This window comes from Callospermophilus lateralis, chromosome 1 (assembly GCF_048772815.1).
Source record: "Callospermophilus lateralis isolate mCalLat2 chromosome 1, mCalLat2.hap1, whole genome shotgun sequence".
NCBI classification, from domain to species: Eukaryota; Metazoa; Chordata; class Mammalia; order Rodentia; family Sciuridae; genus Callospermophilus; species Callospermophilus lateralis.
Window position 1 is genome coordinate 190,199,262 of NC_135305.1, and position 21,479 is coordinate 190,220,740.

Here is a 21,479-nt window from a genome sequence, read left to right on the forward strand (position 1 = left end):
TCAGTAGTGACATCTCCTGGTCATGAAAAGTAATTCTTTCCCTGGGACGAAAGCAACCAAGGCATCCAATGTGCTTCTGACAGAGTGGGACAATTTTTAAGAATCACTTTTTAAAGCAGATGCCTATGTATTCAAATAAATGTGATTGAATCACCAAATTAATTAAGTCCTAATACAGTGGGAACCGGAATCCAGGAAGAGGGGAATCCTCTAGACTGCAAAATATATAACCCTTTCCATTCCTGATATTGTTTAATACTCTTTTCCTGGTATCTAGACCGCCAGGACCTTGAGGAACCAACAAAAGTAGATAAACTACAAGAACCATTGCTGGAAGCACTAAAAATTTACATCAGAAAAAGACGACCCAGCAAGCCTCACATGTTTCCAAAGATCTTAATGAAAATCACAGATCTCCGTAGCATCAGTGCTAAAGGTATGCCTTCCATGCTGTACTGGAGTCACCAAGTGGAACTGAGGGCTTACCAGGTGGCATTGTTTCTTGAAACCCATGTTTTAATTCAGGATGTTTAGTAGCCATTTTTTAAAATTTATTATTATTTGTTTTTAGTTGTAGGTGGATATAATACTTTTATTTTTATTTATTTATTTTCATGTGGTGCTGAGGATTGAACCCAGTGCCTCACCCATACTAGACAAATGCTGTACCACTGAGCCACAACCCCAGCCTCTAGTAGCCACTTTTTAAAAAGTTTTAGAACTTATCTCTCATTGAAATCAAAAAGAATTAAGTTCCTTTTCTCTCTTTCTCCCTCCCTCTCTCTCTCTCACACACACATACACACACACACACACACACACACACACACACACCATCAAATCTTAACCTACTCAATTCATAAGCTCCTTCTAAGAAGTTTCTTCAGTGAGACGTGTTAATATCTAGCATAGAATTAAGAGTAGAAGAAAAAAAGCACATACCAGTTCCCAGTGATCTTAATAGATCATTGAGAGTTTTAAAATTTGCATGACTAAATAGAAAAACGTTGTTTTCAAGAGACTGTACCATATAACAGCCTTTTTAATTTTCTGGTTTTATACCTTTCACTCCAACTTTCATGTCTGGTTTTTATATAAACTTGATATCCATTTCCCTGAATATCTGAACCCCAAGATAATTGAACAGAACTTAGGGAAATTGTTACTGGTTAAGCGTTTTCTATGTTTCTTCATCGTTGTACCCATAGCTCTCCTGTGCATAGGCAGATATACTTTGCACACTTCTAAGCAAAGGAATTCTTGCCTTCCTAAAGGCTATATTCTTTAGTCATTTTCAATTTTTGCAGCTCCTGGAGCAATTCTAGAAGTACCTAGAGCCATATCACAATTGTTAAGAGTAGGGTTTTTCTATATAAAGTGGTCACTCGGCAACTATACCTCCTACCAGTTGTGCTATGGTTTGTCAGGCTTTTTTCCCTTTTGCATCCTCTATACCTGGAGACCTTGCCAAGCCAAGGAACAAACCCTGCATGTCAGAGTGCTTAAAACCACAGTGAATTGGCTTGGTTCAATTCTCAAGCTCCTAAGAGATTTCTGCAATGAGAGATTCTAAGTTCATCCCTAACATGGGATTAAGAAGCAAAAGACAGATTCCAGTGCTTGAAAAATGGAATTATGAATATATCCTATTTCTTTAAATGAGAGTGTTAAACTATCATTTTCTAGAGATAGGCAGGCCAGTGAGACATAATAGAAATTTATTGTGATTATGGAAATACTCCACAATGCACACTAATAGTGTGGTTATTATGGTTCTCAAGCATCAAAATGTAACTAATTCCACTGAGGCACTGTTTTTCTAATCTTATTTTATTTAATGGATTTGTTTAACTACCCACTCGTGGCTATCGGCTTTTGGATGGGTATTACAATCCTAGATTAAGTTATTGAAAACCACCACACATTGATTACTCAAGTCAATTTCTCCAGTTGTGGATAGTTGGCATCTTTCAACTGTCTCATTTTTAAGATAGTCTCATCTTTTATTGGGAACGTATCTTTGTGAATTTTGCTTTCTCCTGAAACTGACTGAAGCATTGGAACTATCAAAGTAAACGTGTCACCACATCTCTGCTGCTTTTCTGTAAACCAAACATGGTTTACTGTTGTAAAATTAGGATAGCCTCTGGGAGGTATTGCCTGCACAATATTCTGTTTTCAAGAGGAGCAATAGTATCAGCTACTGTGGCCATAAACTCAGGCTTTCTGTCAGCCCACTGTGACCGTGAGCTCGTTAAGAACCTAGTCTGCAGATAAGCATGGTGGCACATGCCTGTAATCCCAGCAGCATGGGAAGCTGTGAGCAAGTTCAAGGCCAGCCTCAGCAACTTATTGAGGATCCAAGCAACTATCTCAAAATTTAAAATAAGACTGGGGATGTAGCTCAGTGGTAAAGTGCCTTTGGGTTACATCTCCAGAGCCACACCCCCAAAGAACCCAGTGGGCTTCACACTACAGAACACATTAACATCACTTCTGCTGGATGATATTCCCAAATGTATTCATGTCTATATTTAAGAACTACAGTAATGGATGCATCATTTTCAACAAAGATAAAAGCCACTGATCTATTTTATAACACCTTCCTAAGTCTGAGGAAACACCCTTGTTAAAGTTGATGAAAAGTTGGTCCCTTTTTAATCTACTGTGAGTCCTTATCTTAACCAGATTTCTGTTATCTCTTTTGAAAAGGTGCAGAACGTGTAATTACATTGAAAATGGAAATTCCTGGATCAATGCCACCTCTTATTCAGGAAATGCTGGAGAATTCTGAAGGACATGAACCCTTGACCCCAAGTTCAAGTGGGAACACAGCAGAGCACAGTCCCAGTATTTCACCCAGCTCAGTGGAAAACAGTGGGGTCAGTCAGTCACCACTGGTGCAATAAGACATTTCCCAGCTACTTCAAACATTCCTCAGTACCTTCAGTTCCGGGATTTAAAATGCAAGGAAAAACATTTTTACTGCTGCTTAGTTTTTGGACTGAAAATATATTAAAATTCAAGAAGGACCAAGAAGTTTCGTATGTATCAATATATATACTCCTCACTGTGTAACTTACCTAGAAATACAGACTTTTCAAATTCTAAAAATCAGCCATTTCATGCAACCAGAAACTAACTAAAAGCTTCTATTTTCCTCTTTGAACAGTCAAGATTGCATGGCAAAGACCCAGTCAAAATGAGTTAGCCCTGGTTAAGTTTCTGAGGACTTTGTACATACAGAAGTACGGCTCTGTTCTTTCTAAACTGTATGTTTGGTGCTTTCCTTTTGTCTTGCATACTCAGTAACCAAGACACCAAGGTTATGAAATAGACTACTGTACGTGTCCACCTAAGAAAGGTTCAAAAAGATCAGTGTCTTGCTTTCTTCATGGATAATCAAGACATCAAGGTAAGGAAATAGGACTATTGTACAGTATGACAAGATAAGATATTCTAATTTAGTTAGTATGGAAGCTTGTCCTTGCTCTTTTTGATGCTCTCAATTGCATCTTTTATTTCATGTTGCCCAGTAAAAGTATACAAATTCACTGCACTAGCAGAAGAGAATTCTGTATCAGTGTAACTGCCAGTTCAGTTAATCAAATGTCATTTGTTCAACTGTTAATGTCACTTTAACTTAAAAGTGGTTTATTACTTGTTTAATGACAAATTCACAATAAAAACAAAAAAAAAATACATTTTTACAGTAATGATAGCCTTCAAGGCAAAAACACTTTTCAGTGTTAATACGTTTTTGTTTACCTGTTTCACAAGCCATTAGGAAAATTTCATGGGATAATTAGGCTGGTCTACCACCTGGACCATGTAACTAGTGTCTTTCCTGATTCATGCCTGATATTGGGATTTTTTTTTTCCAGTTTTTTTTTTTTTTTTTTTTTTTTAAATGCCAAGGGGCTAACATTAACTCCCAAAGGCATGGGCATTGAATCTGCCTCCTTTGACCTTGTTCAATCACTATGAAGCAGAGTGAAAGCTGTGGTAGAGTGGTTAACAGATACAAGTGTCAGTTTCTTAGTTCTCATTTAAGCACTAGTGGATTTTTTTTTTTTTTATATTAGCAAGTCTGTGATGTACTTTCACTGACTCTGTTTGTACATTGAGATTGTTTAACAATGCTTTCTATGTTCATATACTGTTTACCTTTTTCCATGGAGTCTCCTGGCAAAGAATAAAATATATTTATTTTAAAAGTGTGTGGGAGTTTTTACTATTTTTTATTCTTCAGTAAAGAGACAGAGAACACAGTTCCATTTTTAATGTTTAAATTTCATTTCAAAAAGCAGGTCTGTAGTCTGCAACCATGACAATTAAAATCTGTGCTAATGCACGATATTCTATAACAATCTACAAGCCAATCAGACAGTACATGACATTTCAATGAGTAAAAAAGAGCATAAAACTGTATGTGTAAGAACAAAATGTTAAAAGGCCTACCACAATAATAAAAAACCATCAATTACATCATCACATTAAAATAAGCCAGATGTACAAAAGTCTGAGACAGAAAAGACAAAAAGACAACACAAGGTATTTGTTAAAATGTTTGTGCTCTTTGGGCACTTAATTAAACATTGCAAAATCAACATCTTCTTCTTCATCAGACTCTGCAAAATATTTTACTTCTTTCCTCGCCCGACCAGTCCGTGGCAGAGAAGGTGGTTCAGAAGTAAAGTCTGAGGGGAAGATGTCCACATCTGAATCCTGGTCAAAAGATGTTTTCTTCGGTTTCTAGAATTTTGATTTAAAACCCAAGTTAAAAAAGAAAATAGTGTTAAAAACTATTACATCCACTCCACTTACATTTAAAAAGTATTACAAATAAAGGTGCTTTGAAAATCAGAATTGTAATGCTAAGCCTTAAAACCCATTTGGGAAGGAATAAAAGGATTCAATACAAAATTTGCCACCTTGGTAGTTTTCTATATTTAATATTTATTCTGAAAATAAATATTATATATTACCCAACAAATACGCATAATGCTCAAACTAGTAAAAGTTCAAACTTCCTTTTTGAGTATGTATAAGAATACATGGGAGAAAAACATGATGTACAGTGTGTAAAACAGTTTATAAAAATATAGAAGAGTCACAGAAGACAACTGAATGAAAGAGGTAAAAAGTATCACAAAGTTACAAATGTACACAATTATATTTCTAAGTTCTAATAGGTAGAGAAAACAGGGTGGGGAGAAACATCTGATGTCACTCATTTACCTTTAAAAGAGTGTTTCTGGAAAAGGGTCAGTTAATTGAGAAAATTAGCCACAAATCTTTCAAGTTAAAAAGAGTATTTTTCAAATAAGATATAACTACTGCAGCTCAGTGGATGAAAAGGAAGATTCTAAGGAGGTTAATTAATAGATCTAGTTTTTAGATAAGTGTGCTAATTATGTAAATTTATACTTTGTAATTATTCAACTGTATACAAGCCCCTTATTGATATGGTGCTAGGTTTCAAGATATTACAAGACAATAATAAGTCAACTAAGTCAGTTAGAGATCAGCTTAAATAAGATGCATGGTTATGCACTAAAACAACATTTTTTATTACCTTGCTTGTTGTTTTAGATGTTTTCCTGCCAGGGTTATAGTCACCTTCATTTTCTGAGCCAGAAGCTTTCCTTTTCTTTGCCCCTCGGCCTTTACCTTAAAATAATACAAAAGGTTTTTTCCTCCCAAGGGTAAATGCAACATAAAAACAAATGCAAAACATCATTTCTTAGGCATGTCCAATAGATGCAGCACTGTAATCTAATCTCCAAGAAGACATACACTTTGGTTTTTAATTCTGTTGTGTTAGTATGACTAAAAAATATTTCACAAATACATTTATTAAACTAGTGGGAAAATCCTGGAGACAAATTTTAATGACCAAACCCCTGATAATAAAATACTGGCATTTTATGTATGTGGTCCTTGGGCCTGGGAAGGAAATCCCTTTCAAACGTGCTTAAGTTACATATGATGGTAAAAACTTCTTTTAATTTCCAATTTCTTCTGGAACAATACTTTTAAAAATATAAAACATGAATTACTAAAAAAACTAATAGCATGTTTAATTAACACAAGATGCTTATTCTCAATTAAACTTATCACAGGTAAGTAAAACTGTAGATCCCACTTAGATTAGCAGTGTTAGAATAAATTCCCCACTATTAATTATAAAAAATAACATGTCAAATCCATATTTATTGTCAAACCTACACTCACTATATTCAACATTATTTTTAAACCTACCTAACCTCTTATTTTCATCATTGGAGGAAGAAAGAAAAATAAATTGCACTTCTAAAATCTTAAATGCCATGATAGTTATGATCTACACTATACTGGTAAGAAAAGACAGCCTAAATAATCTTGGGATATCATAGTTGATCTCATTAATCAATGAGGTAGCACTTCTAAATTTGTGAAGGTTTCAAACTGTGTATACCTTAAGTATTGACCTCCCCTGTCCCAGTCCATGATTTTTTTTTACACTTATATACGCCCTAGTTTCCCTGTAGTTTTATAGTCCTTACCAACCAATACTTAAACAAATACATTGATGAAAATATTCTTTAGTTTTATAAAAGGCTGAAGCACTTACTCTGAGTGTTATGCCTCACATATATATTCAATCTCACATATATATCCAATATCTTTAAGGGCTTTCCATTCTGGAGGCAAAGAAAGGGTACCAGGAAGAATTGGCACTAGTTCCTTGTGTGGCCCCAAGTATAGCCATTTTGTTTTCTAGATAATTGAAGTGGGCTAGATCTAGGACTCGTAAACGCTAAATCCCAATTTGCCTTTCTCATAACAACATTTAGTGAGTTAGATGCAGAGGTCTTTAAACAATTCTTAGGAATTCTTAACTAACCTAGTTAAATCTCTGTGTTTTAATGGGTAAAACAAAGTGATGGGACTAATTGCTTTATTTCCTTTAGGCTCTAACTCAATACCGATTCTTAGACATACTGCTTATTGAGGAGGAAAGCAGCTTAAAATAAAATAGGTATCCAGACTCTCAAAAGCCAATAAAATAAATCAATCTTTTCTAGATGGCATATGTTAAAGGTTTATATGAAGATAAGCCTCACCTTTTGGTGCTGTAGTCTTCTTTGGAATGCCAAATTCTGAATCAGAATCAGAGTTCACAGTTTCTACTACTTTCTTCTGTTTGGGGGTTCTCTTGGGCTTAGGGCCTGTATCTGAAGATGGTTTTCCTATTAAGCAAATATCCATTTCATCGGTCATTGTAATATACTGATCAATAAAATAGCTGAAGTGAGTTCTGAAACAATGAAATTTCTTACTCCTGACAAAAAATGGAGTGGCCCTAAATAACATGGTCTCTCTCTGCTTGATGCCAGTGTAAAGGCAAACAATTTCTTATAGACGACAACCTGCTTTTTATTTAATAATGCATAATTTGCTTTTAAATAATTCAATTGAGATATTTTAAGGGCCATTAAAATGAATTAAACAATTTTAAATATAATATAGTCAAGACAAAAAACTAACATCTGACAAATTATAATCCAAATACAACTACATGTTAAGTTCTAGTTTTGAAAATAAGTTAGAATGGGCAAATTTTTAAAAAATATTTTTTTAGTCATAGATGGACACAATATCTTTATTTATGTATTTACTTTTATCTGGTGCTGAGGATCAAACCCAGTACCTCACACGTTCAAGGCAAGCACTCTACCACTGATTCACAGCCCAAGCCCAGAAAAGCACATTTTTATAGAATCCTCAAATATAATGAATAGAAAGGGGAAAAAAAATACATGAAAATCCTAGATAAATAGACAACAGATAAAAGGTCTCTACTTTGTTGTATTTTGTTTTAAAAATAAAGCATATTTTTTAGCTTCATCTATAGTTCTTCATAAAAACTGATCATTACTTTTTACTTGTGTAGTAAAATCTAATTTGGAAATCTATGTATTAAATAGATAAATTAATTGCAGATTTTTTATTAAAAATTAAAAATCAGTGCTGAGTCTATGGAAAATATTCCTAGTCTTAATCTAAAATGGTAGAGATAAGGTACCCTCACTAGACAACAGCAGGAGGAACTCCACTTCCCTTTTTTTCTTTTTTTTAAGATGGACACAATATCTTTATTTTATTTATTTTTATGTGGTACTGAGGATTGAACCCAGTGCCTCACATGTGTGAGGCTAGCGCTCTACTGCTGAGCTATAACCCCATCCAAGGAACTCTACTTCTTTATGGTGGTAGGAGCCAAAGACTATGGTTTTTCCCCACTTTGAATCCTAATGACTAAATCTAACACAAGAATCTTGAGGCTCCCTACAGTAGGAACAAAAATGTGACAAAGCTGGGTAACAAGGATTATGTTTTTATTCGGCAAGTTTTCCAAACCTGTAGTGCAGTCGCATTTTCAACACTACCAGACAAACATAGTTAATTATCTGAATAATCAGGTTGCCTTTTTGCCATAAACAACTGGGATTACAGAATTTAACTTGTATAACAATACATGTAATTTAGGACTAGTACAGAAAATCTCAGTGAGACATGATGTATCTTCTTATTGAAATATTTTATGGGAATTATATTTTGGAAGAACACTAGAGGGAGAATTTGGAGGAACCAGTATAAAACATATATCCCAGAGTTCGCTTACCTGAGAGGTAAGGGCACCAAGCTATTTACAGGCCAGAATAGTTCAGTCAATTATTTTCATAGTAATAGTTCAGTCACTGAACTAATACTTTCCTGCCTTCAACTAAGGACAGCTGAGGGCAGGAAAGTATTAATATGCCAGCACAACTGTAAAGAGAAATTCCTCCAGCAAAGAATGTATATGCTGGTCAATGGGTACTGAAGAGCTAAGGGCAACCGGATATGGGTATATAACCCAGTGTGGCTAGAGAAACTCTTTTATAGCCAATCAGTGTCACCACTGCCTTAATATAGTCATAGTTTAAGTAGGGAGTTTTATAGTTATTCTGCTCCACTCGACACACAAGTAAATATAATGGTGTGGCATGGTGTAGATTTTTAAGATCCTTAGGGAACAGCCTGTATTGTTTATTTGTTGTTTTATACAGCATCTCAGTTAAATCTATCTTTCAAAGTACAGTATTGTCTTCCAAACACAAAAGACCAATACTGATCTCCTTCAAAAAGACCAAGGTATATACTTTGGTGCTAGAAATAGATTTATAAATCAATGTGGTGTTTCATGAATGATCTAAGGCTAAGAAGAAAATTACATGACTCACAGAGAAAAAGAGGATCCTAACTGAACTAACCAATCTGTCACATAAGGAGTAGAGGCAAGATTGACATAGATAAGAGAATCAGGCTACTAGAATAAGAGAAGATTTCAATCCACTTTAAAAATCTAACAAGGAACTTTACCAGAAAACTACTTTTAGATATCAATGCATTCGATAATTATAATAGCTTTAAAATGTAGTCCTGTAAACATTTTAATAGTTGTCTCCCATTTTCTAAAATGAGAGATTCTCCTTATACTCATTTAAACTTTAACATTATTATAGTGACATCCTAGCACAAATAGTTCAAATTATATTAAATTTCATTTTACATCAATTATCCCTACATGGCTTATGCAATGTTTAACACAATCAAATAAAAGCACATACCCTTTTTAGCAGCTACTGTTTTACTTGGAACTTTATCTGTTTGCTTCAGACCAAATGATGGTGAAAAAACAGAAGCAGTATCTTCTTCATTACTGTCAAATTTAGCTGAATCTAAAAATTTCAAAGCTGTTTTTAGTAAAGAGATTCTATAAAGACCTCTGAGTAAACTTTGATTCTTTTAACTGATGACTTCTCTTTAGCTAGATAATTGATCTTGTAAGTTTCTATTTTGTGATCATATAATCCACAATACACAAACAGCTGAAAATAAAAAATATATCAATGTTATACCTCAAAAATATTAACTCTGCTGTGAAACAATATAGAAATGCATAGAGTAGTACCCCAAAACTAATCATTTAAAATATAACTGACCAGTTAAAAATATATATTCTGCTGATTTATTTTAAAATGATATATGAAAAACTCCATTGGTTATTTTAGTATCTAAACAAATAATACCACTAACCTTTCAGGAACATTAGTAATAATGTTCAAATATAAAAGAGAAGTAGGATTCCATATTTTTAAAATCAATAAATCACTGGAGATTAATTAAAAGGCATGCATGCAGACTTACCTTCAGTTAATTTTTATACACAAATTAGTATAATTAGGCAATCAATTATTTCCTCCCTCAAACCATAGCAGGAATTTTAAAATAGCTATTTGGATTAAGTGAATATTTATACATAATGATTTTGACATGTTGTTAAAATGAACGTCTATCTATACATATAAAACATGTACCAAATTTAGGTAATGTCTGTGTGTATTTAAATATACGTGTACTTAAAAATGTAAGACAGTGAATCAAGTAAGTAAAAATGTCACACATTAAGAAACACAAAAAATAAAAAAATACACCCTGCTTAAATTTGTTCCTCTGAGGTTTTAGTTTCTTAGCTACTAGAATGTAGTAAAACAAATCTGCATCTATATTGGTACCCTGATAACTTCACAATGCCATGAAAATCAAGTTTTCATCTTCCAAAATTTTTTTATATTTCTTTTCTCTCATTATTAAAACACTATATCAATACTCTATACATAAATAGTTTAGCATCTGTCTATCTATATTAAATGTTCCATAACACCTATTCCAACCAAATCAGTTGCAAATCACCTCAGAAAAAGTAAATAAACCTTAATATACTGAGAAAAATGTAAAAAAGTAGATCCCTACTCATAAATTATTCAGAAATTAAATCCTGACCTAATGATTTATCTACTGATTTCTCTCCAACCAAACACAGCAATAATAATTAACAATGAGATGTCTAAATGAGCATACCATCTTCTGACTTCTGAGAGTAGGAAGGAAATGAGAAGAGATTCCCAAAGTCCTGACTTTTTTTGTCATGTGAAGATTTTCTATTAGAAAGAAAATAAACACCACAAAGATGATATAATTAAAATGTCTGCTTTTAACCCTGACAAGTTATTGCAGGATTATTATCACAGAGTAAAACTTTTGTTCTTTCATTTCTTTCTCTTTTTCTGTTAAAGACAGGACCAAAAAACCTTTTTCACCAGTGTGCATACCTGCACACAAACCATGTTCATACGCAGACACATAAGATAAATCAATAATTTAACATAAAATAAGAACTGAGCAATGGTTTAAAGTTATTCAAAATACCATTAAACAAAATTCTATGATTGATAGAAATAATCATTCCAGAATCTGACATCAGCAAATTATTAGCAAAGACCCAAGGAGAAAACAGAATCCCCCTTAGAGCAGGCAATAATCTCTTATCTTAGGCCACAGGTAGGCTATTATTTCAGAATTTGGTCAAGGCCAATTATTTTAAGTGAAAAAAATTCTTTACAAAACCTCAAATAGTTCACAAACTTTATATCTTGAATTTTAGTACTGACAGTCACTAAAAGCAAGGGAAAAAAAAGATCAAGGCCAAATTCAGGGAAGAAATAAACTTCTCAGTTTGAAAATTTTAGTAACTTTTCTCAGAATCAAGAGTTATCCAACAATATACCATGAGCCTCCTGTATATTTTTGTAAATAATATTTTACTGGAATAGCTATACTTAATTATTTACATAATGTTTATGGCTCTTGTCTCACTACACTGGCAGGAATGAATAGCTATGACAGAATCCATATGGCCTGCAAAGCCTAAAATATTTACTGTTAGGCACTTTATGAAAAAAATTTGCCATTCCTTCCTCTAAACTACAGCAATAGCTATGGAATAGCTACAACATTAACAAGATTAATTCATGAAGAAAATCTTACCTAGAATCATAATTTCTTGGAACTCACTATAAGAGCTTTGGCAAAAGCCTAAAACAACTATATCATATTATTAAACATCAGCTGCTTCATTACTTACTCTGGAGTAGTTTTTGATTTGCCTGGAGAAAATGTATATTCATCTTTATCTAAACCATCTGAAGGAACAAATTCGTCTTCCCCATCATTTGTTATGGGAGATGCTTTAACTTTCAATTCCTCTAAATCATTATTGTCATCATCATCATCAGCATCATCATCCTCTTCTTCAGAAAAATCAAATGTGTACTTAGGTCTTTCAGCTACAAGAATAAAAAATAAATATTATAGTCAGGCATGGTGGTACAGACCTGGAGTCCCAGCTTCTCCAGAGACTAAAGGAGAAGGATGGCTTGAGTCCAGCCTGGGCAACATGGTGAGATCCCATCTCAAAAACAGACAAAAGAATGTTAATTTAAATCCTAGCTTTATCCACATGAAATATTTTTAAATACACGAAGAAAAAGACAAGCATTAAAAGAACAAAAACTAACAATTTTGGCCTCAAAATGTTATAATCTGTCTTACACTTTTCTGGAGGGTACACAATGCTGCATATTAAAACAAACTGATAGGATTATTTGGTTAGGATGCTATTTGTTTTACTTAAATATTACTCAAAAACAAAAAGTAGTCAAAAGGCCTTGTCGCCTATAATCACTGTACAAATTACTACTACTATTTCCCATTTTCTGGGGTTACAAATGACAATTATTTGTAGTTCTTTTAAAAAAATAGAAGTTTTTAATCTAAAGAGGCTAAGAGAAAACCTATCTTCAAAGTTCATTTTACCATGAAATAACAAAGACAGTAAATTTCAGATAAATGAAAAAGACAGGAAACATAAAACCTCAATATGATAATAAAACAATAGTTTGATATAATGCAAAAAGATACCAAGTATGGGGAAAGAATTGGTATAATGTAAGCTAGTTTTATAATTTCTAGGTTTTATGGAATAAAATTTTTAAACATTTGTATGCTATGAAATTTTATATTTCATTTTTCATGTTTGGAAAAGCCTAAATACATTTTGAAGCACTTTATTAATTTTCATGTAACTTATGTATACCTCTGTTCTTTCATATATATATATGAATGTATAATGTATATATATATACACACATTAGGAAAAGAAATTCAATCACCTAATGATTAGAAAAGTCAAAATTTCAAGGCCTGACATATAATTAAAAATATATCTACCAGAGTTACAAAACCACAATGTTGCATCATTCATTTAAATAAATTAGGACTTACAAAATTTGAGAAGAATTGATAAAACAAGAAATACATCATATTTTAATTGAATACTTCAAGTTTATGTATATCCAGAAAGGATCAAGTCACATGCTTACAGGAATTTAAAATAACAAAATGGGATTCTATAGTTTAATCTTATCTCTGGGATTATCTAAGAGATCTATGTGCATAGAATAAAATTCTTAAATTAGGAGGAAATTTTTCATGACACAAGTGGTAGAAAACAAAAACAAATGCACAAAGGTCTTCTAATCCATCACTGGCATACTTCTAATGCACTCTTTTAAAAACCAAGTAGCTTAAAAAAAGTTATGGAGGGAATATATCCCAAACTCTATAAGATTCAAGAAGAAAATATGATTTACTTTAGAAAAATGTGTGTCTAACTTTACTAGAAAAGATCATTCTAGAATTTTTTTTGTCTTACTATAGCTTTAGCAACGTAGCTAATACTAATATTTTCAAACTATATAATATACAAAAAATATTAAACATATCATTATACCAGCTGCTCTCCTAAGCAAAGAATCTCTTGGAATAACCACAGGTTCCGTTTCTTCCAAGTCACTTTCTGACTTGGATTCATCATCTGACCAAGGATTCCGTTTCTTCACTTTTTTTGCACCAGGTTTACCAGATGATGTAGGTGTTTTTCTAACCCTGGTACCTAAAAGCAAAACAATAGTAATAAGATATACAGAAGTATTTATACAAATGTAATTAATACAAATAAAAGTGCTATAATGAAAAGTTCATTATAAAATAATAAATGTTCATGAAAATTGAAAATATTACTTCAACTACTAGCAACTTCTTTAAAAAAAGAAAAAAAGCATAACTTAAAAACTCCAGAAATACCCGGTACACATAATGTTCTCTGTGTGTATGTGGCGCGCACGCGCACACACACACACACACACACACATACACACACACAATAATTTCTCACCAGGCTCCTTTTTCTCCTTTTTGGGTTTGGGACCTTTATTTACAGGAACTGATGAGGTCAGTGCCTCTTCTCCTGTACCTTCTACTGGTGTTCCACTGAATTCTTCATCAAATTCCACTTTCACTGCTGTGGTATCAAGATCACCCTACATATTAAAAAGAAAATTAAATCATAAATATATATATAAATTAACACTAAATATTTTAGGAATATACTTCCACTTAATAGAGAGCTTCTTTATATCAAGTGTGTTCTTTAAAAATGTGACCCTTGATGGAAATTAATGTGGAGCTTCCCTAATACACTAAGAATGGAATCACTATAGACCCAGCTGTATCACTCTCCTTGGTTTTTACTGAAAAGAATTAAAGTAGGCATTCTATAGTGATACATGCATGCCCATGATATAGTAGCACATTTCACACCAGCCTAGGTGCCTGTCTACATACAATTAGATAAAGAAAATGTGAAATAGACAGACACTGGAATTTTTTACTCAGCCATAAAGAACAATTAAATTATGTCATTTGCAGAAAAAAAATGGATGCAACTTGAAAACATCATGTCAAGCAAAAAAAGCTGAACTTAAAATGAAGTATTGTATGTTTTCTCTCTCATGTAAAGGCTAGAGAGAAAAAAGGTAAGGGGCAGGGGAGGAATCTAATAAAAATAGAAAGGAAACCAGTAGAGTAGAAGGAGACCAGGGGAGAGAGGAAAGGAAGGGAGAAAAAGGGAAAGTATAAATGAAATTGACTAAATTATGTTGTATGCATGTATGAATGTGAAATAACAAATCCTACTAATCTGAATTTGGTTGAGGCCCTAAAATATGACTGTGATCAGATCATGTTTTACTTTATTTATCTGAAGCAAATGATATTGCTTACTAATCTAATTTTCTGGTACCTTCAATGAGATCACAGCTTATGCTTACAAGAAGTCAGCATCTGATAATCAAAGAACTTGCAAATAGCTAAGTACACTAAAAGGCACCTGCAAAGTAAGTTCCTATAATCAAGGCTTATATAGACTAGAAAAGACATTCAAATTATTGAAAGAAAATAAGCAACACGTGTCATGCACTGCTAGACACTGTAAGGCAAAGTCCCCAACCCTAAGACTATGGGGGCAGAAGGATAGAAAAAGACTAATCATTATGATACAAATAACAAATACAGAAGGCAGTGACACAAGGTGGAAAGTGAGAAACTGCTGAATGCAGGGTCAGGGAAGGGTCCATAGAGAAGGCTTTCTGATTGAGTTCTGAAGGAATCATGTAAGTTTGCTAGGTGAGTAGTAAAGAGTATCCCTAGCAGAAGGCAAAGAGGCATGAAATACCACATTATGTTTGATCTATTTGGCTTTAAACACAGGAAATAGTCTACTGTGATTCAAGGAAAAGTGAGGAGAAAGAATAGCCTGGAGTATAAACATAAGAAGGCATGTAGATATTAAATCACTATATACCAGACTCTATATGTAAGCAGTGGAGAGTCACTTACTTTTTTAGAAATATCATTCTGGTGGTAAAAGACAAATCTAAAAGGAATAAAGTAGAAAAAAAAAAAAAAGCAGAAATCACAACTAACTAGAGACAGGGAGACTAGATAAGACCACCACTTTAAAGTACTCAGAGAAAACTTATATAATTCTAAAGCAGTGTCAAAAGGCACCAAGGTAAGTATGTGGATTTTGGAATTACTTAATAGGCAGCCAATAGTATTTATAGATTAAATGGGAAAACTCACATATTTTGGTGGTTAGTGCTGGCAGTGAGTTAAGATACTAAGAGAAGGCACAGAGCAGGTTTTGAAATCAGAATAAGAGGTCCAGTTGTAAATGTGCTAAGTCTGAGGGGTTTGGGCATTCTAGTGGCTATGTAAGCCTAGCACTCCTGAAAATATTTCCTGGCTTAGGGACATAGATTTAAATCACCATTGAAAGTGAGAAAAGCTCTGAGCAAACATGTGGTTACTTAAGGAAAATATGTGTAAAATGGAGAAAAGAGTGCTGAGAACTGCAGCTAAAAACAAATGAAAAGAAGAAAACCCATTTTCCTATGGAGAAAGTCAAGTGTGTATGTGGTGATGAGAAAAGCAAGAGGAGAGTGGTAAAGACTTCAGTTTATCAGAAAAGAAGAGAGTGCCTACTCTAGTGTCACAATGTTCCTATGCTTCAAATACTAGCTCTGTACAGAAAATTCTCCAAACTCTAACTTAAGCTCTTAGTTCTAATTAGACCTATCCTCTTTTCCAAACTACTTATGTATCTACCTATATATACCTACATATGTAGTTAAATCAATTTATCTATCTATCTATCTATCTATGCACTACATTTATATCCATATATAGGACCCCCCCACCAACATACACACCTATATATCTACATATATATTCCTTGGACTCCAAAATATCAATCTGCCCACAAATATTAACCTAAACATACTGCACATCCTGTTTTCTCAGTCCTGAACTTTCTTTCCAACTTTTCCTTCTGGCTAACCCTGGCGATCCTGCTCAAGGACAAGTAAATGTCATTTTTTTTTTTAAGTCCTCAATGGCACCTATAAGTGCCAATTACATAGGATGTGCTTACTACTTAAAGGCAAAAATAAATAGATGAATATTAAAAGATAACTTAATTTGAAAGCCAAAAACCCCTTTTCTTCTATAAAAGTTCCTTAATTGGTCATGATATAAAAATTAAGTTTATATTTTAAAGCTAATAAGCTCTTTTATGCTAAGATTTTAATTTAGAAAGTTGTTGAGTGGAGTGCTGAATAATTCATGTAAAAAGTGAATTAAAACTGGGTGCAGGGGCATGCACCTATAGTCCCATGTACTTGGGAGACTGAGGATTGCTTGGGCTCAGGAGTGCAAGACCAGCCTGGGCTACATAGTAAGACACTCATCTTAAAAAAACAAAAAATCCTGAATTAAGTAAGCAGCTTTTCACATGTATGTGATCCTTGATCAATAATATATTGTTCTTTCCATGGATCAACTGCTCTCATAAAATAAGATTTCCTGATAACAACTAAAATATATTAGAAAAAAAATAAAACACTATTAAGCTCATGGTAAAAATTAAAATGACATATATATTCACATAATATAGAAATAGACTAACTAATAAGCCAACACAAGAGATGTATTTTACCTTCTTTTTCTTCAACAACTTTTTGCTGGCATCTGCCTTCATAGCGGTAATTTCAGGAATTATTCTTCTCCCATAAGGTGAGGGCATTGTCTCTTCCAACTGAAGTTTCTTCACCTTAGGTTTGCCAACTTTACCTTTTATTGCTTTTCCAGACATTCCTGCCAGAATATCTTCTCGTTCTTGTGCTTCCACTTTCTGAAGTATAATTTTAAGGGGACAGAGGATGCATAAACAACTCCTTAGAAAAGATAAAACACTACAGCATAAAAAATTAAAGTAAATTTTACTAAGAAATAAAGCTTGTCTTTCAATCTGAGATTAAGTAATGGGAAGGAAATGAAAGAAAGTGAGAAGACCCGAGTTGTAACCCCAATTCGCCTAACTCATTTTTAATACAAGGGGGTGGTAGTGACTAAATGACTAAAATGATCCCTTCCAATTCTAAGATCCTATATAGATTTATTATTATAGGACCAAGACCTCTGATGACCTGGTATCATCAGAAGTCTGACAAATCACACAAAGGCAATTCTATTAAGAAGTATAAAGCTATTTTCCATGGTTTTAGTCATAATAGTGGTTCATAAATGCAAAATCATAAAGTATGAAAAATTAAAAGTCTCAAGATTCTTAGACTGAACTTATGAGGTTCTAAGTAATAGTAAATGAGGACATAATCAAGATTAATGTCATATATTCTGTATTTTACAAAATTATTCTTTGAAATATTAATAACCTTTGAAATATACAAGGAAAATTGTATCTCTTGAAAGATATTTAAAGAGATATTTATAACACAATAATTTAATAAAATAACATAAGTTTTTAAACCAAAGACCTGGATTTTAACCTTGCCACTCCTACTACTAATATGTACCCTTAATAAATAAATAATTTGGCGAGGTTCGGTAACGCACACCTATAATCCCAGCAGCTTGGGAGGCTGAGGCAGGAGGCACTAAGCAACACAAGTTCAAAGCCAGCTTTAGCAAAAGCAAGGCACTAAGCAACTCAGTGAGACACCCTAATTAAAAAAAAAAATAAATAAATAAATAAATAAAATATATATTTTATATATATAATTTAAAATATATGGGGCTGAGGATGTGGCTCAGTGGTCCAGTACTCCTGAGCTCAATCCATGGTACCCACAGATAGACAGATAGATTAGATGGATAATTTGCAGAGCCATGTATGCACTAGGCATTAAAAATATCTGTGATCCCCATTTTATGATGAGGGGCTCACCGGATAAATACTTGTTCTTAACCATAATGATATAAGTCCTTTCTAAGCAAGTTACTTAAATTCTCTAGGGTCTGAATCCTTTCTGTATAATAGATTAATAATAATATTTTTCATTTAGGGTGGGGATAAGGTCACTTTGAGGACTACACAAAATGTAGCATATAATATTCAACTAATATAATGATTAGACTTTAAATGATACAGAAAGACATGAAATTTAAATCTAAATTGTTTTAGATGCTTAAAGAATACTACATCTAGAATTTAAATAAGTTGTTTGGACCTACTTTGTTAATAATAATAAGATAAAGTGATGAATTAAAAGTGAAATGAACATTTTTTTTCCCACTAAGGTTGCTTTGAATGTTTTCTTCAGTAATGAGGAAATTTATGGGAATAATCACTAAAAGTTTTCCGTTTTAATCTATTACTCACTGATCAAATACATTAATATTAATCAGGAGCAGTAAATTTCCTTTTAACATAGACTTGCTTCATTTAAATGGATCCCCCCACAGTTCTGGGGATCCAACCTTGGGCCTCATACATGCTAGGCAAGTACTCTACATCTGAGATATATCCATGAGTTCAATATTAATTTTATAATGTATAAACCAGCAGGAAAAATGTGACTCTAATTTTTAAAAAGTATAAGTAATGAACAATATTTAACAGGCATAAATCAAGGTATACTTATATTGTAGCACGAAAAAAGATCATTGAGGAAACTAGAATAACAGCACTAAACAATTCCAGAAATTCTATGAGGCAAGTAATATATCAAACTTGTTAAAAATTCTAATTCTGACAAACTATAAAAATAAAACTATAGTATGTAGACAATAAATCAGTGAAACAATTTAAAAAAAGTAATATATGAGTAACAAATTGTAGTTTACCTTTTGCTATTCTAAATCAGATGTTCAAATTGCTGCCATTAACTTAATTTTTACAGTGGACAATTTTAGACAAGGTTTGCATTTTATATTTTTTTGTATACATTTTTTTCTTTTATTTATAAATTGGAATTCTACTTGGAGAAAACTAGAAAAAAAATGTTGTTGTTTTTTTTTTTTTTTGTTATAAGTCTAAAGAGACTATTATTTCACTCCCAAAGTCAATTATATATACAATTATATGATCTTACCTCTTTCCAGGAAAACATTAAAATGACTCAATTAGTTGAATTAGAAGTCAGTTAAGAAATTTTAACTAATAGAAAGTATTAGAATTAATTTATTCTAAATTTCTAACATTTATATTTACACATAATAGAAATAACTTCTCTATAAATTTGTAGCTCTATAGCTTAGCATAGAGCTAACTTAGCTTTTAAGTGAAACAGAGGTAAAGGAAATTCTGAGATAATTTTAGAAGTTTTCATTCTTATCTTACAAACATAGTTTTCCAAATATATTTTAATAGAGACTTAACATACATCTAGTTCTTCAACAAATGCTGCTAAATCTTCTTTCCAAAGATCTGAAGGAGATTTTCTTTTAAGATCATTGACCTCTCGTCCCTATAATAAAAAAGTAGTAGAGTTTGACATTCAATAACTTTCAAATGTATAAAGAGTAAATCAAAATACTTATATTTGGAAAAAGAAAACAGATATGGGGAATACTGAAATAGTTTCAAATTATTTAACCCACAAAAGTTCATACTTTTGCATCTCTCTGTTTAATCAGTTCTTCAACTTTTTCTTTAGTAAGAGACCACAGAGACATATTTAAAATATAATTAAAATCAGGGCCTGAAGGAGTTCCTGAATCAGAGGAACTATCATCATGCTGGTTTTGCGTTTCTTCCTCTTCTGCTGCCTGTAAAAAATAATAAACTTCATATTAAAGTCCTATATAATATCAAATGAGTGTTTAATTTATTGAATACTGACTTAAAAATTATACAAGCGCTACACCTTCAGGGTGGTAGGGTTATTCCAGATTATCTGCAAAATTACCTATAAACCTGTATTTCCTACAAAAAAAGTTTAAGGGCTAAGGATGTATGGCTCAGTGGTAGAGCACATACCTCATATGTGTGAGGCTCTGGATTTGATCCCCAGTATCAGGAACAGAGAGGATAGAAATTAAGATTTTCTAAAGATGCACAATAAAATCTTTAGAAGCAAAAGTATCTTCAGTTCCTATTCATCCATAAATCTAAGGAAAAATTAAATGCTTTCCCCAGAAACTGAGTCATGAATTAAGAAGACACTATCTTAAAAATTATCAAATAGAACTAATGTTTTATCATTGCATGTTGTCAGATTTTTATACTGGTGAATGAATGAGAAATTTGAAACCCAAAATGAATATCACTAGAAAAATGTTTTTATTTGTAATAAATGTAAATAAAGTACATTCACTCAATAAGGATGACATCTTAATAAAAATTCTCTAAAGCAAAAAATACTCATGTGAGAATTCAAAATAAATTCACTCAAGAATTTAAGAGTTGGTTAGAGTAAGAAGTGTCAGATCTTTTCTGGGATTTAATTTATAAGGTTTTTATTTTTTTTTCTTCATAAAAACAAACTGACAAAAAATCCCTCCTGTATTAATATTAAATTTCAAAATACAATGAATTTAGCAAAAGTTATTTTAGGTGACACTGCCTTTAACAGTTTAAAAATAGACATTTCATAAAATGTATCTATGTTGTTTAAGGCACTCATGATAATTAAAAATGATACTCCATCAAGCAAAAAAATTCACTTTTGGTAACAGAAAAAAAAATAGCTTTACAATTAAAAAGTTTTAATAATGTATATATACATAAAAAAAGGTTTACTTTGGAAATTAAAAAATTAAAATTAAAAATGCAAAGAAATATTTTTCTTTATAGGAATGAAACTAACTCAATTAAGCAACATAAGCCAAATAAGGAATTCTGTTGA

At 32.4% G+C, this 21,479-nt stretch overlaps 2 protein-coding genes across 4 annotated transcripts in view; one reads left to right on the forward strand and one right to left on the reverse strand.

Annotated features, from left to right (window-relative positions):
• Rarb (retinoic acid receptor beta) overlaps positions 1-4,220 on the forward strand; it is a 164,789-nt gene extending 160,569 nt beyond the window's left edge. The window contains exons 7-8 of the mRNA XM_076842965.1: positions 278-436; positions 2,713-4,220. Of these exons, the coding sequence (XP_076699080.1) occupies positions 278-436; positions 2,713-2,909 (356 nt within the window). The 3' untranslated portion in view covers positions 2,910-4,220. The remainder of the gene's footprint in view (positions 1-277; positions 437-2,712) is intronic.
• A 47-nt stretch (positions 4,221-4,267) lies between these two features.
• Positions 4,268-21,479, reverse strand: part of Top2b (DNA topoisomerase II beta) — a 57,068-nt gene continuing 39,856 nt past the window's right edge. For 2 of the 3 annotated variants that reach the window (XM_076842940.1, XM_076842946.2), the window contains exons 26-36: positions 20,245-20,400; positions 20,016-20,099; positions 17,330-17,524; positions 14,168-14,312; positions 13,724-13,885; positions 12,017-12,218; positions 10,954-11,033; positions 9,660-9,770; positions 7,110-7,235; positions 5,579-5,673; positions 4,268-4,755 (exon numbers count right to left, since the gene is read on the reverse strand). In XM_076842940.1, coding sequence (XP_076699055.1) covers positions 4,588-4,755; positions 5,579-5,673; positions 7,110-7,235; positions 9,660-9,770; positions 10,954-11,033; positions 12,017-12,218; positions 13,724-13,885; positions 14,168-14,312; positions 17,330-17,524; positions 20,016-20,099; positions 20,245-20,400 — 1,524 coding nt within the window. In that variant the 3' untranslated portion in view covers positions 4,268-4,587. The remainder of the gene's footprint in view (positions 4,756-5,578; positions 5,674-7,109; positions 7,236-9,659; positions 9,771-10,953; positions 11,034-12,016; positions 12,219-13,723; positions 13,886-14,167; positions 14,313-17,329; positions 17,525-20,015; positions 20,100-20,244; positions 20,401-21,479) is intronic. The other variant, XM_076842954.1, reaches the window with a different exon arrangement.